At 39.3% G+C, this 14,676-nt stretch overlaps 1 protein-coding gene across 11 annotated transcripts in view; it reads left to right on the top strand.

The window, feature by feature from the left end:
- PCNX1 (pecanex 1) overlaps positions 1–14,274 on the top strand; it is a 92,472-nt gene extending 78,198 nt beyond the window's left edge. For all 11 annotated transcript variants that reach the window (XM_068946124.1, XM_068946123.1, XM_068946128.1 and 8 more), the window contains 8 exons: positions 68–168; positions 1,478–1,628; positions 3,844–4,074; positions 4,453–4,727; positions 6,446–6,687; positions 7,762–8,198; positions 9,520–9,660; positions 13,392–14,274. In XM_068946124.1, coding sequence (XP_068802225.1) covers positions 68–168; positions 1,478–1,628; positions 3,844–4,074; positions 4,453–4,727; positions 6,446–6,687; positions 7,762–8,198; positions 9,520–9,660; positions 13,392–13,532 — 1,719 coding nt within the window. In that variant the 3' untranslated portion in view covers positions 13,533–14,274. The remainder of the gene's footprint in view (positions 1–67; positions 169–1,477; positions 1,629–3,843; positions 4,075–4,452; positions 4,728–6,445; positions 6,688–7,761; positions 8,199–9,519; positions 9,661–13,391) is intronic.
- Positions 14,275–14,676: the final 402 nt, after the last annotated feature.

The following is a 14,676-nucleotide window of genomic DNA, read 5'->3' as shown; positions in this document are numbered from 1 at the left end:
TATTCACCTGACTATTCTTTCTCCCCTCTTCCCCCTCCCTTTTTTTTTTCCCTTTTGTTACTGCAAGCCACTGGATTCAAGTAAAGACTCATCCCTGGTGACACTGTGTTATGGGCTATGTGTTCTGGGGCGGAGAGCCTTGGGGACAGCTTCCCATCATATGTCCAGGTAATAAAATATTGTTGTTCTATGCTTACCTTCTCCAAAATTCCTCTGGGTGTCTAGGTTAGGTAATGGATAAATACCTCCTCATTTAAAAAAAAAAAAAAAAAAAAGCCACACACAAGAAGAACCATCTTTCCTTAAACCAGACAGATATGCTACGTAACTCATTTTCATTATAAGAGCTGGTGAAACCTAAGGAACAGCAAATGAAGGGGAACTTGAATTTGAGCATTTTGTTTTATTGAACTAATAAAAGGTGAGAATTCTAGCGTGGGTAAGCATGAGTGATCATTGAAAAACTAAATGGGTTGAGTTCAGAAAGTAGGCTTTATTTCTTGCTCCAAGTAAGTGCCCTGTGTGTAAATAGAAGGAGAAGAGAGGACAGCTTGTTTAAAATGAAAGCATATCTTGACGAAGGTTAGATAGGGCCATTGCTTAAGTTGCGCAACTTAACTGCGGTAAGCAGTCTTGCTTCGTGCAGTTCTCCTTGAATTAAGCTCGGCTATCATGTGGGAACCTCTATTTTGCAGGTTAACAGCTTCAGCTTACTTTAGAAAGCCAGTGTAAAAATGTAGCCATATGTTTGAGGAAATCACAAGATGATGATTTGAAAACAATAAAAAGTGGTATAATCAGATGTGGAAGCTATTGGTCAGCTGGGTGCCAGCTGCAAAACCTGTTTTACTTCACTTCTTTCAGGGAAGCTAATTCCTCTAAGTGCCAGCAGTTTTCCCCCATGAAGATCTTGTAGGTATGCAGGCGTAGGCGAGCAATCGGAGTATATTTGCTTTTTACTAGAAACAGTAAGTTAGCTTAGTAAAAGGAAATGATGACACTAAGAATGAGGAAGTTCTCAAGATTTTTCATTCTGTGGTATAACATCCACAACTGAAGCTAAATTTCCTTCTTAATTGTTCCATTGTGGCATTATAGTCCCTGAAAATTTTTCTCCTTGATAGTCTCAGAATAAACTCGGGCATTTCTCAGAGTTCCTTCTCTACCTTAAGTTAATGTAAATACACTAGGTCTGTTGCATATAAGGTTTAGTCATCAAATGTTTAGTGTACTTAAGCATTTAGTGTCTTGGCTTTGTTACACACGCATGTGCTCACTTGTTCTTTCTTCTCCTGCTCTCCCTCTGTAAATTGCCTTTATAGAGAAGAATTGCGTGCCTTTCTCTGAAGCTCAGTGTTAGTGTAATCTAGGATTTTCTGCTGTTGTCAAAGATGATAATTAAATAATTGTGGAAGTGTTTGTGCATTTGTGTTAATGTCTGGGGTGCGGGATTTTTTTCTCTCTCTCTCTCCAACAGTAATCTGGAATCCTTCTTGTATGGCCTGCATGCCTTATTTAAGGGTGACTTCCGTATATCTTCAATTAGAGATGAGTGGATCTTTGCTGACATGGAATTGCTAAGGAAAGTGGTGGTTCCTGGAATACGTATGTCACTTAAACTGCATCAGGTAAGATATTTGGCAGGAAGCTGTCTCTAGTTCTTGCCTTACTTTTGTCCGTTGTCTTCAAAGATGAAAAATGCTGAAGAAACATTTAGGACGTGCAGTTCTCCCTACTTGCCTCAGAGGAATCCCACCTGCCCCCAAGATATCTAAAACAAGATTTGTAGGTAGAGGTAACGCTGTATTGGACCCACTGGAATAACTGAAAAGACTATTCCCAGCTTTTGGCCACATGCTCTTCAGATCTGCAACAGAAGCTGCCAATTTCAAATTAAAATGCAAGATAAAAGCAATTCCTCAGCCTTTAGTGAAATATATCAGGCTGTTTCTGAAAAATAGTTGGTATTTGCAAAGTAGAAGGAGGGTATGAATATGAAGGAGGCAACAGTGATGGGGTAGTTATTTCTGAGGGGAGATGCACATAGAAGCAATTTAGAGCTTGTGGATCACAGAGGTTGAAGTATGGCGGGGGAGTGGGACAAACTATCATGTGCTTAAAAACCTTTCTCCCTCAACATGCTGCCTGGTCTACAAGTGTCAAATATCTTTTCCCTTTTAAAATAGGTCTAACTAATATCTAAACTGAGCCACGGTTCTCAGTTCATATTTGGCTTCTGTTTTAGACCTGAAGAAGGTCTTGTATGTCCAGAACCTTGTCTGATTTTTCCAACCATACCGATTGCCTAATAAGACAGCCAGCAAGCCTTTTCTTGCTTACATTGTCGCAACTTACCACTGAGATGTCTGATTCAAACTTAAAGGGAAAATAGGGAGATGATAGTAGTTGGAAAAAGGGCGGGGGGACTAAAAGGGAAGGGGCATGCCACAGAGATGAGTAACTAACAAATAAATGAAAGAATGGGCAAAAATCATTTGTCGATCGTGTCTTGCCTAGTGTTCTATTATAGCTTATCTTGAGGGTTACACAGAGGAAAGAGGAACGCATTTTATGCGTAGGGCCTGAAAGCTTCATCAAATGTAGACCATCAGAACACACGTCAAGCCCTGTTCCCTATTCTTCTAGAGATGGTTCCCTTATGAATAGCCTTCCTAATGTTCTTCCTCCTTCTTCCCTTCTCCACATATATGTAATTGGCTTAAGGACATCATGCCATCCAAAGCTGCGCAACTCTCCAGTTGTCCAGTGGGTGGAAGTTGTTGTTTTTCATTGTTACAACACTTCAAAGAAAATAGGTACTTTAGCATGATTCGTTTATCCCATCAGTAAGGTTTCAGTTGAGAATGAGAAGCTTGCAATTCAAAAAGTTGAAACTGGGGTTGGTCTTTATAAAGAAGTTAGGGTGAAGATGAACAAGCTCAAATTCTGTCCAGGGAGTCTATTTACTAAACTCAGCAAGTGCAAGGAGCTGTGTAGTGTGACAAGTATCCTGTGAGGAAAAAGTGTCAGTACTCCAAAAGAACAGATCACTTGAAAATCATAATAACTAGGTAAGTCTTCGTTGTATTTCTTAAGTAATTTAAGTCACATTCCTTCCCTCACTGCAGAGTCTGAAAGTCCCTCCAAATTAGCAATGGCTCAGTAAACTCCTCCACCTAGTAAAAAGAACTCCCGTAATTTATCAAAATGCATCTAAATGTTAGGAGTGCAGAATTGGGAATTTAACTATATCAGAAAGTTCTGTGACTAGATACAAAATATGCAAGTTTAATTCAGTAGTCACACTTGACTAGCAAGTTTAGGTTGTATTGAAGTATCTGATGCTGCGACAGTCTTATCAGGTATTAATTTGCATTTTTAAATAGAAAATACAGATATATTTTATTATATGAAAATAACTATAGGAAGGAAGTCTTAGTGAATAATAATGCGCTCTGCTTCAGCGTGTGTTACAGTCAGAAACTTGTGAATAATCAAGAAATCTGAAACCAGAATGCTTCTACAGGCAATGTGAATAGATATAAAAGTAGTGTAAAACTTCACCAGAAATTTACTTCAATAAATAATAAACAGGTCCTATCAATCTTTTGCTTTTTAAGTTAAAAAATAAACAAATCCAAGCAAACAGGAATGGATCTGCTGAGTAAGAGGTTACCGTTAACTGTGTTTTTCTGTAGCTGTCTATTTTTGATGTCTAATTTTATGCAATGTAATGAGCTCTTCATGTGTTTGAGTTGAAAGATGTTTAGTTTCTGTATGCAGTTAATATCTGAAATGCTACTTTTTTTTTTTTTTTTTAAAAACCTTCGTTCTTGGAAACAGGATCATTTCACTTCTCCAGATGAATACGATGATCCTTCTGTCCTCTATGAAGCCATAACAACCCATGAAGAAAATCTAGTTATAGCACATGAAGGGGATCCTGCTTGGCGGAGTGCTGTTCTTTCCAATTCTCCCTCCCTCCTTGCTCTACGTCATGTGATGGATGATGGTACCAATGAATATAAAATCATCATGCTGAACAAACGCTATCTCAGTTTCAGGGTTATTAAGGTGGGCTCTATTTGTACCTTCCACAACATGATGGTGCAGTGTAGTATATTGTAATAATTATAAAAAAACTGCTATTTTGACTTAGTTGCTTTCTGTTACTAATCTGGTGTTGCTGGGGCTTCTGCTTTTCATGTAGTAAAAGTATGTTTGTCAGAAGATTAGGTCCTGCCTTCAAATGCCTTTATTTTTTTTCCTCATGCTGTTAGGTTTGCTTTATTTTCACTGTTGCAGCCTGTGTCCTTTTAGAGCAGTAAATGTGAATGGCTGTAGCTCTACAGCGCAGAGGCCTGCATATAGCAAAGCAGTCTTCACATGCTGTCATTGTTTCAGTTTCTGACACAGCCTTTCTACTTGGCTTCTGTCTGTCATCTTCTGCAGGTGAATAAAGAGTGTGTGCGTGGCCTGTGGGCAGGACAACAGCAGGAGCTTGTCTTTCTACGTAATCGTAATCCAGAAAGAGGAAGTATCCAAAATGCAAAACAAGCATTAAGGAACATGATCAACTCCTCTTGCGACCAGCCAATTGGATACCCAATCTATGTCTCACCTTTGACTACTTCCTATTCGGATAGTCACGAACAGCTTAGGGAGATTCTTGGTGGAGCTATCAGTTTAGGAAATATCAGAAACTTCATAGTCTCTACATGGCACAGGTGAGCTGTGGAGATAAGTTCTCATTAGTATGTGTTCATGCTTCATTAACTAGCCTCATGCATGCCAGCAGAGCATAATTTATAATATTCAGTCACACAAAAATAAATATGCCTTGACTCTTACTTCAAATACGTCTGTAGCACGTGGCAGCTCTTGTGGCACAGGAGTTAATCCTCAAGGCATATACATAGTAAGCTGCAAACTGTATAAATGACAGATTGGAAAAAACAAAGGACAAAGTATAAAAGCAAGAATTACAACTTAAGTTCTAATGTCAGGTCTGCTAATGAGAGACAATGCAACTTCTGTATTATTTTTTCAGTACCTGCATTTTTCCCGTCTATGATACCAGCCTCACAGTTATCAGGACTGCTCATTAGGGTTCCAGTCTGGTAAACACTTAGCATGCAAGTGCCAGCGCTAATATTGTTAGGGTATGCTCATGCATAGTTACTCAAGTTTTAGTTGTTGTTCAGAATTGCGTAAGTGCTTATAAATACCCTGTATGTCAGAGCCAGAAAAAGTAACTGTAACAATCATGATATATCCCTTCATACAACCTGTGGGTAACCCAGTATAAACTCTTTTCCTCCAGTATTTTACAGCCCCTGAGGACTCTTATTTCTCTTGTGGCCCCTTACAACTTTGGCCCTGAAAGCAGCAGTGACAGTTGTGTGGCACATTCAGAAATGCGTGTCCTAGTTCTTACCGGTTCCTGGAGCTGGTACCGTGGTTGGAACTCTCTTGTTGCTGTTCTGACAGTCGTGCTTATACCTAAACAGCTACAGCATATCAAAACAGAACGTGCTGCTTCCCCTCCAAACATGCCATGTTTACTACCATCTGTGGTGTGCGCTTGTCTGACGTGTGGATAGAATAACAGGTGAAAGTGTAACACAAAACAGTGGCTACAAGCTGGGTATGCCTCAGAGTACTCAGTCCTAGGGGCAAATAAAATTGGGAAGGATTGCTCAGTGTATTCTAATGGGATAGAAGAAAAAGAGAAATACCTAACAGGAATTGAAGAGATGGGAAATGTGCTGTGTTTTTATGTCCGTCTGAAATTCGTTGCAAACAATACAGTGAAAAGCCTCTGTATGGTTATATACTCTGTAAAACATTGGCTAACCTGCCAACTGAATACTCGAATTTCATATGAGAATTTGTGATTCAAAGAACTGCAACATGCAATATATGCTTTAAAAAGCTGAATATATTACTGAAGGTAGCAAGAAAACAAATATATAATAATAAAAAAACCCCAGCATTCTTTCTGTGCTTGTCTAAATTAGGGAAGTATTTTTTTAGCTATATGGCTAGTATCCTAAGGAGAGTAAAAACTTTGTTAATGCTATTAACAAATAACTGGGATATTCATCCAGCATTTTGTTTTTAGAGTTTTATCACTTTACTGTGCTTCAGAGGGGGCTTAATTTTCAAAAAAGGCATTTGTGTATGAAGACTTGGCACGTGATAAATAACTATTACTTGAATAGCTGTCATGAAGAAAATGGTTATCTCCCAGAATGCAACCTTTAAATTTGTAAAGCCTATTCTTAGAAAATAAAATCTAATTTTACCTGATTTTAGGGAATGTTGCAGATAGCGCTGAGTGAAGCCTTTTGCTTGACATCATAACACATTTAGGAGTCATCATAAGGAATCCTGATGTTCAGGAGACCTGATTTATATTTTGTCAATTGCATTATATTTTCAGACTAAGGAAAGGTTGTGGAGCTGGCTGCAATAGTGGTGGAAATATTGAAGACTCAGATGCTGGAGGTGGGGCTTCTTGCACAAGTAACAATGCAACTATCAATGAGTCGCAGAGCAGCATGTCGCAAGGAGGAGGGAATGCAACTACAGGGCAGGGACCTGGAGCAGTACAGCACCCTCCTGTCACAACTCATCCCACAACTCATTCTGCAGCTCATCCTCCAACTCACCCCTCAACTCTGGGTAAAGTTAAAGTAAAATAAAGTAGTAATTTTATGCAAATACAACCCTATGGCCAGAACTAGCCTTTCAGCTGTGTAGTAGGCCAAGTTACCAGAAAGAAGTGAACCTGATTATATAATATTAATAGCTGCTGGATACATATCTCAAACCATGATGCTACTCTGTGCAATAACAGGTTCCCAAACAGAGATTAGAGCACTCTGGTTATGCTAGCAAAATAGATGAAATAACTTTTTACAACACTTTTTTTTTTTTTTCCAACATGACTGACCTTTTGACTTCTGCTGTCGTTTTGTCTGTGAACACTAAATTTGCCGTTTCTTGTAAAGGTATTTGTTTTTCTTACTTGTACATTGGAATGGATTGTCTACATCTATAGTATTTTTGCTGAAGTCTTTCCAAGACTGTGCAGTTAATAATCTGTAGTTAGTGAGGTGATAAGCAGTAAGGCTGCCCAAATGCTGCCTTTGCTCACAAAGGATATAAATGAGTATAGGTGAATGTACTGAAAGTCTTTTGATTTTTCAAAAGTTTTTTTAGGCCCTCAGCTATGGAGAGGGGTTCAATATACAGGCACTTAGTATAGGAAGAGTAATGTCACTAACGTTCATAAGTTTCAATTTTTGTTTTCTACTTTCAAGTCCATTAGACAGATTTTTCTGACTCAGTCTTTGAACGTGCAGTCAAGCATATTAAGAAAGAATATTTAGTGTTTTGAAACATGGATACTTCCACTGGTTGTAATGTGTTCAGCATGGGAAACTTAAGTATTCACGTTAAGAGGCAGATTGTTCATATGGTAAGAGCATGGCTGAAGCATTTTTCAAGCCACTTGTATTGTTTGGATTGTAAATAGAGTAGCATAACAATTTCTAAGACATGATGAATTGAACAGACTCAGATGCTCCACTATATAAAGTGCAATAGATCTATTTTCTGCAATACTGCTATTTCAGATGTTTTTGATAGCATGTAGATACAAAATTGATGGCTCTAAAACACTTGTGTATAGAAAATCTGATATGTGTGGGAGGCTTTATCAAACTCTCCTGATTCTGTATCTTTTATTTTTAGGCACCAGTCACAGCTCTCACTCTGTGCAGTCAAGCCTTGTCAGACATTCCCCTGCCCGTGCCTCAGTAGCTAGCCATTCATCTTATTGCTACGGCAGTCGTCATTCATCTCTTCGCACATCCACAACAGGCTTTGTGCCTTGTCGGCGCTCTTCCACCAGTCAGATATCCCTTCGTAACCTCCCCTCATCCATCCAGTCCCGCCTATCCATGGTGAACCAAATGGAACCTACAGGCCAGACTGGGGTCAGCGTGCAGCATGGCCTGCCTTCTTCTAGCAGCTCCAGCCAAAGCATCCCAGCCTGTAAACAGCATGCCCTTGTGGGCTTTCTAGGGACAGAAGGAGGGAATAATGCAACTGAAGGTCAGTCAGGTGGTAACGCAAGCCCTGCAAATCAAACGCAAGCCAAAAAGGATGAAGTTATTTACAGAATCCAGGTGAATAGTCCAGAAGAACAAGTTAACTTATGGTTCCTTAGCCATATGCTTTTGTTAGTGTTATCTTTATCTTGTAGAAATTACTACTTCTGAATACATACAGAATCTGGAATGCCTCAGCATGCAACTATTGTGCAGTTACATTTGGAAAACTAATGTAAGCATAAGCTCTTGTGTGGACAAGCAGCCTTCCTGCATGCTGAGACATGCCTGCTTACATTTCTTTCATCTATTTCTGGGGTGTAAGTTTGAGAACGTCAGCTGGGCTCTATTCTGTTTCACACTTCAGCTGTTTTGCGTGTAGCGTCTATTTGTCTTCATGACAACACGTAAAGCTGAATAGCTTCGTTTGCAGTGCTGAAAGTGTCTTTTTTCTTCTAAACTGAATAACTTTTCTGCAGAAGTAAGTATAAAAATATGTATTTACTCTTTGGTTATTGTCACAAAGTTGGGTCACTGAGCAGCTGACAGTACACCATTGACTAAGTTAATTATGGCAGCCTTACTAGTTTTGTGGAAATCTAGAAGTTTGTAGTCTTGCCTATCTAGCTCTCCATAGGTCCACATGTATTAGTGGGATACATCAAGAAATAATGAACAGGACAGATCATAATGACCTTGATTTCATGGCTCATATCACCTCATTTTGGAGGAAACCATATCTTGATCATAGTGAGCAAAGCTGACAAGTTAATTTCGCAGGTCTGAGCTTAGTAGCTTTTGTTTGCAGGCAAGGGTCCTTCTACAAAGCTGTTTAATTCCCCTGCATGAGGAGAATATACGCAAATGTGGAAAGTCAGTTTACTTGAAAGCACTGGATGGGTCTCAGTTAACCGTGCTAATAGTAGATAGTTGCCTGGCGTACTAGTAAATTCTCCAAGCTCATGATTCGCAGGATATCATTCTGAGAAGTGGTGAGCCGATTCTAGCAGCCTGTCATCACTGAACTCCTCTTCCTTCCTATTGGGCCATGTGCCGCTGATGTGTATCTTGTGCTAGCTCCTCAGACTCTTCCATAAACTTGGGTAGCTGCGTGAGGAGGTAGGGGAAGGAACCAGAGCTGCTGCTTCACACAGCAGTGAACCAGTATCTTGTCAGCTGTCTCTGAAACCACAGTCTTAACTTCCAAATTCTGTGCTGCTCAAGCCTTTTCCTAACTTGGGGCTTGAGTATGCAACACTGAAATTGGTCAGAAACTGATTTCTGTGGTGTTTGAGGTCAGTTCTCCAGAAGTGTGCAGCAGTATAGTTACAGTTGATCTATTTCTTTTGAATTTTGGATGAACTAATGGTCAAAACTCAATTTGTATTTATAATTATAGATAATGGACCCTAGTCAAGTACTGGAAGGGATCAACATGTCAAAAAGGAAAGAGCTGCAGTGGCCAGATGAGGTGATACGGCTAAAAGCTGGAAGAAACAGCTGGAAAGACTGGAGTCCTCAGGAAGGCATGGAAGGCCATGTAAGTTTCACTTAAAGCTGACATATTAATCTTTATTGTGTAAAAAAAAAAAAAAAAAAAAAAAAAAAAGGTGGTGGGAGTGCAGAGGGACCAGACAATCTCTTCGTTATACACCAGTATGCCTAGATGTCAAGTCCAAGGATAGATTTAGTAGTAGGCTGGCTCACAGCTGTCCTGTAAGTTACTGTTGCTGGTAGAGCAGGTCTAGGATCCTAATTCTGAGCAAAAGGATACTTCTGCAGCTGAATCCAAAAGATGCAGGATGATTCAGATGATGTCAACCACCTCTTCGTACTTGCTTTCTTCACGCTCTTCTCATGAACTCATCTCGGGCACTGTGCTTACTCTCATTCAGCCTTCATTTTTCTTTTCCTTAGGATGTCAGTCCTTGAGCAAATGCTGAAGGTAAACTTACCAACTACTGCTTAGTTGAATGATTAACAGTGTGTGTTTTTTAAGAATGCCAGGGAAGAGTCCCTGACACTTGTGCCTGTATTGATTCTCTGGTGCTACTGTATTTTTATTTAGAATGGGTCAGTGCTGACATTTTATCGGTGTTTGCCTTCATTGACTGCTTAAGTTACTTGGAGGTGTCATTTATTTGTTAGATTCAGAGGGACTATATTTTGCTGTCTGAAGTCAGATTTCTGTGAACGCGTACAAATGTCAGATAAATGGCTATATACTGATAACATTTTGTGTGCCAAATCTACCTTGATGTTATACATTTGTGAGGGAAGGCCCTTGAAGTAAATTCCTTCCATGAATAATTGCATCATGATTGATAGTCCACCCTCTGGAAATTGGGCTCTTCAGGTGAGGACGGTAGGCTTACCCTCTGAGTAACAGCTAGGAGTAGGATTCTGAGGTAAGCGTTCATGGTTTTTTAGGACTTAAAGATTATGCTTAAAAGATGTCATAACGGTGACTAAGGGTCAATCCACAGCGTGTCCTGGAAGTTGCCTAGTGTCACTTGAGGATTTTTTTCAGGAATTCGCTGGCCTGTTTTGCAAATGCAACATGATGACATGTACAGTGATTGTTGCAGAAAGATGAAAAACAAGAGGATTTGAAGGTCAGAATAAGCTACTATTCTAAATGTTGTTTCATCTCCTTTTGGTGGTGGGATGTTAAGTATACTGCAAGCAGGTTTGTTTATTTAGAAGAGCATTTTTAACCTAAGAGGAAAGGGGAAAAGCACTAGATTATCACTTTTTCGATCAGGAGGGTGAGATTTAACTTAATGACATAAATTCCACTGTCTGCTTCAGTTTTCTATAGTAAACTTACCAGCATCAGTAAAGTCATTAGTTCTTAGGATAGTCTTTTCTTTCTGATCCTGCAGTTATGGTCCTTTCTGCAAACAGGCAGAAATGATTCTTACTGACTGAGAAGCTGCTCGTCAAGCAATTTACCAGCCAAAGCATTATGTCAGCTCTCTCGGTATGCAGTTCAGCTTCCAAAAAACGTGTCCTGGTACTACTTACATATGAATAATGATGGCCATGTACCGAGTGGCATGTAGATTTTCTGGTGCATAACAGGGGGAAATAAGCAATAGTCAAAAGCAGAATTGAGTAAAAAGAGAGTGAAAGAATGGGAAAACACAGGGAAGTAAAAATAGAAAGACAGACACATTGTTCCTGGACTTTGCACATAGGTATAAAGGATAAAGATTCAGGCTTGAATTATGACAAAAGGTTGGGAGTCATTGCTCTTGAAGTTTGTGTATTTTGGATCTGGTTTCTTGTTGTATAAAATTACAGTGTAACTACTATGAGGAGGATATTGTATTTGTCCTGACAATGAAATGTCCCCACCCTTAGCAATATTCATTTAAGTGTAATATTACGGGATTAACTTTGAATTTCTGAGCACTATGTAGTCGTAATGTACCTTTCCCAACTATACCTTTTCTTTTGCTAAGCACACTGTATTATATGTGTAATATACAAAGACATCATAGGGTTTCTTCAAGGAAACGAAATTTGGCAATCCTATTTGGACTGTTGCTACATGTTCTTCCAGGACTTTCAGGTTAAAGCCTATTCTACATGATGTTTCAATGGGATAGAGAGGAAGATACCTCTTTCCCCCCAAAACCCTTCAAGAGTTCTTATAATCTCTTTGCTATCTAGTGACATAATTGTGCATGTTATCTTCACAGAAAATATGTAGTTGTCATATTAATGTCACTAATGTTGCCCCTTTTATGGGCATCAAATAAATGTTGGTCACAATACAGCAGGAGGTGAAACTGAATGGGGGAATGGTCTTGGTGAGTTACTCTCTGCACAACTTGTGCATATATACTGTTGGTTGTTAAGGAGCCCCAATGTTGATGCCTTTGGAGTAAGCCATTAGCTCAGAGGCACCAGTTTAAAGTTGAACTACAAGGATATAGTACTTGGACTTCACTGGGCAATGTTTGGTGTGTCTGTGGATGGAATATGCCTGTCCTCAATCTCTACAACGACATAAATCTTATTTGGACAGGTTTTGATAAAGTTGGGCTTGAAAAGGACTGCTTGAATCAAACAAGGGGGAACTAAAGATACTGTGCTTCCTCAAACAAAATGCTCTCCCCATGGATGCAGTATAGATCACATGCAGTAAACAAGGCTGAGTCTCACTACGCTACTAGATAAATCTCTAGTTTGTCAACTGGGTACAGTGATAATTAAGGGAGTCTCTTGGATTTGATGTTGGATGATGTAGATTACTTGAGGTTCTCTCTCTCCCTCTCTCGCTTGCTCGCTCGCTCTCTCTTGCTCTCTCTTTCTCTCTCAAATTACCTGCCTCTTTAGAAATCTTAAACTGTGCTGGTGCTTGGATTTTGTAAATACTCTTTTTATTTGCTTTTCACATTACCTTGGCTTGAATTTAGAGTTCTCTTCCCACAACTGGGTAATTTGAGAGCATCTGTTCCTGTGGAGGTGGCGTTACTACCTTTGGACCACTCCTGTTGTTCCTTTGGTGCATCCAGAAGTTAAAGGGGGAGTGTATGTTTTTTATGGAGGAAGCTGAGCCAATGAGTTTGTCATATAAAGACCTGGGTGGAAAAGGGTTCTTCTGATTGCCAATATCAGGAGGGATTCTTGGAAGCTGCAGAGGAAAGTACCTGAATGCTGTTAGGTCCAAGGGAGCATGTGACAGCGGTTCATGGCAGAGTTTCTGAAATTCTTCCTTTTTGTAATATTTTTCTCATTTAAAATGATCTTTGAGTAATGGAATTTAAAAGAACATCCTTAAGGTCACAGTGGGTAGGAAACAAGTCAAGAGGTTGATGTACAGATGACAGTGTCTTACACTAACTCCTGATGATGGCACAGAACTGTAGTTTGTGCTGCAAAATACTGAGATATTTTGAGACTATTTCATTACAGCTAGAGCTTCCAAATATATAAATTCCTTATGTGTACATTTTTTTCCATAGTTATTCACAGTTTGTCTGAACTGTTTGGTTCTGATTTGGGTCAGTTCCTGCTAAAATTCAAATCTAACTGGCAGTTCTCAGGTAAGCTGCTGCAGATGCCTAGCAAAACTTGCATGGATAGCTCGTTTGTGGCTATGTTGCCACTGAAAAGTGAGTGGCTAAGACAGTATAGCCTTTTTATTATTGTTTCCTTTACCCTACAAAGATCCTGAATTATCAGACACATCTGTGAAATGGCAGCTCTTCCCTGGGAACTCATGTTTTATTACACTTTTTTTATTTTTTTTCCCCCCAGGTGATTCACCGCTGGGTGCCTTGCAGCAGAGATCCAAGTAGTCGGTCCCACATAGATAAAACCATCTTGCTGGTTCAAATTGAAGATAAATACGTTGCTGTTGTTGAAACTGGAGTCCTCGAACTTGGGGCTGAAGTGTGAATCTCCTTAACAGTTAAACTTCCCCTTCTCCAAGGATTCAGAAGAGAGGAGGGGCCAGAAGAAGCAGCTCCCAGGGCATGAAACTTTGGTCTAGTTCTAGGAAAGGACTTGAAACACAGATTTGTCTAAGCCCTTTCCCCAAATAAACAAGTGTAAGAAATTTTAAGTTGTTAGCTGCTGAAGAAACATTTGCATGAAGGATAGATTTGTTGAGACATATCTTCTTGTTTATAAATTTTGTTTATGCATTGCGTAATGCTTTAAAATCGACAAATTTTTCAGTTCTAAGATCAGAGCACCTCATATTTTTCTAATTATTTTGCCAAAAATTGCCATGTCTTGTCACAGAGTATATGGAATTTGTTCACCTTATTTTAGAGAAATTGGCTAGCCTACAAACTTTTGGTTTGGTGAAACAGTGTAAAAGTTTCATGTGTGGCAAGAAGAGACTGAACAGATGTATAGATTCTTATTCCTTATGAGCTAAAAAGTTAATGAGAACTGCACTAATTTTTTTACAGCAATGCACTAAAAACAACCCTGAGATTGCCGAGAACATTTATTTATATATATAAATATAAATATATAAAATACCATTATTTAAATTGCCTTTGGGATTAATCCCCTCCCTCTCAATATACATGTTGATAGTAAGGGCTGTGCCATGGGTTTGGTTCAATGTTTGTATTTTGTACAAGTGCATTTGCTGCATCGTCTTCACAATAAATGGTAAAATCACAAATGTCTAAACATGTACCTGAATATCCCTGTACTTCATCAGACTTTACTGTGGTGGCAGTGGTACATCAAGTCTGTACAACCCATCTAGCTTTAAAATGGACCCCAATATACTCTTTCATCTGTCCTCCCTCAGCTAGCCATGGCTACTTTGCTTCTTTACACCCAGAGCTGGCTGTGTTGTTTTGCTGGCTCTTCTCTGGCAAAGATAGTTGTGTGTGTGTGTGGTTTTTTCTTTTTAGGGGGAGGGGCAGGTCCATTGCTTCATGGATTCTTGAAAGCGTTTTTGAGTCCATCCATTTAAAAAAAACTTGACTTTACCTTTTAAAAAGCTTTTATAGAAGGCACAGCCCTAAACTTGTATCACTTCAACCACCTTGCCTTTTCTTTCCCTTTAGTCTTCATT

Source organism: Struthio camelus, chromosome 5 (genome assembly GCF_040807025.1).
Source record: "Struthio camelus isolate bStrCam1 chromosome 5, bStrCam1.hap1, whole genome shotgun sequence".
In the NCBI taxonomy this organism is placed as follows: Eukaryota; Metazoa; Chordata; class Aves; order Struthioniformes; family Struthionidae; genus Struthio; species Struthio camelus.
This window is presented reverse-complemented; position numbering and strand designations above follow the sequence as displayed.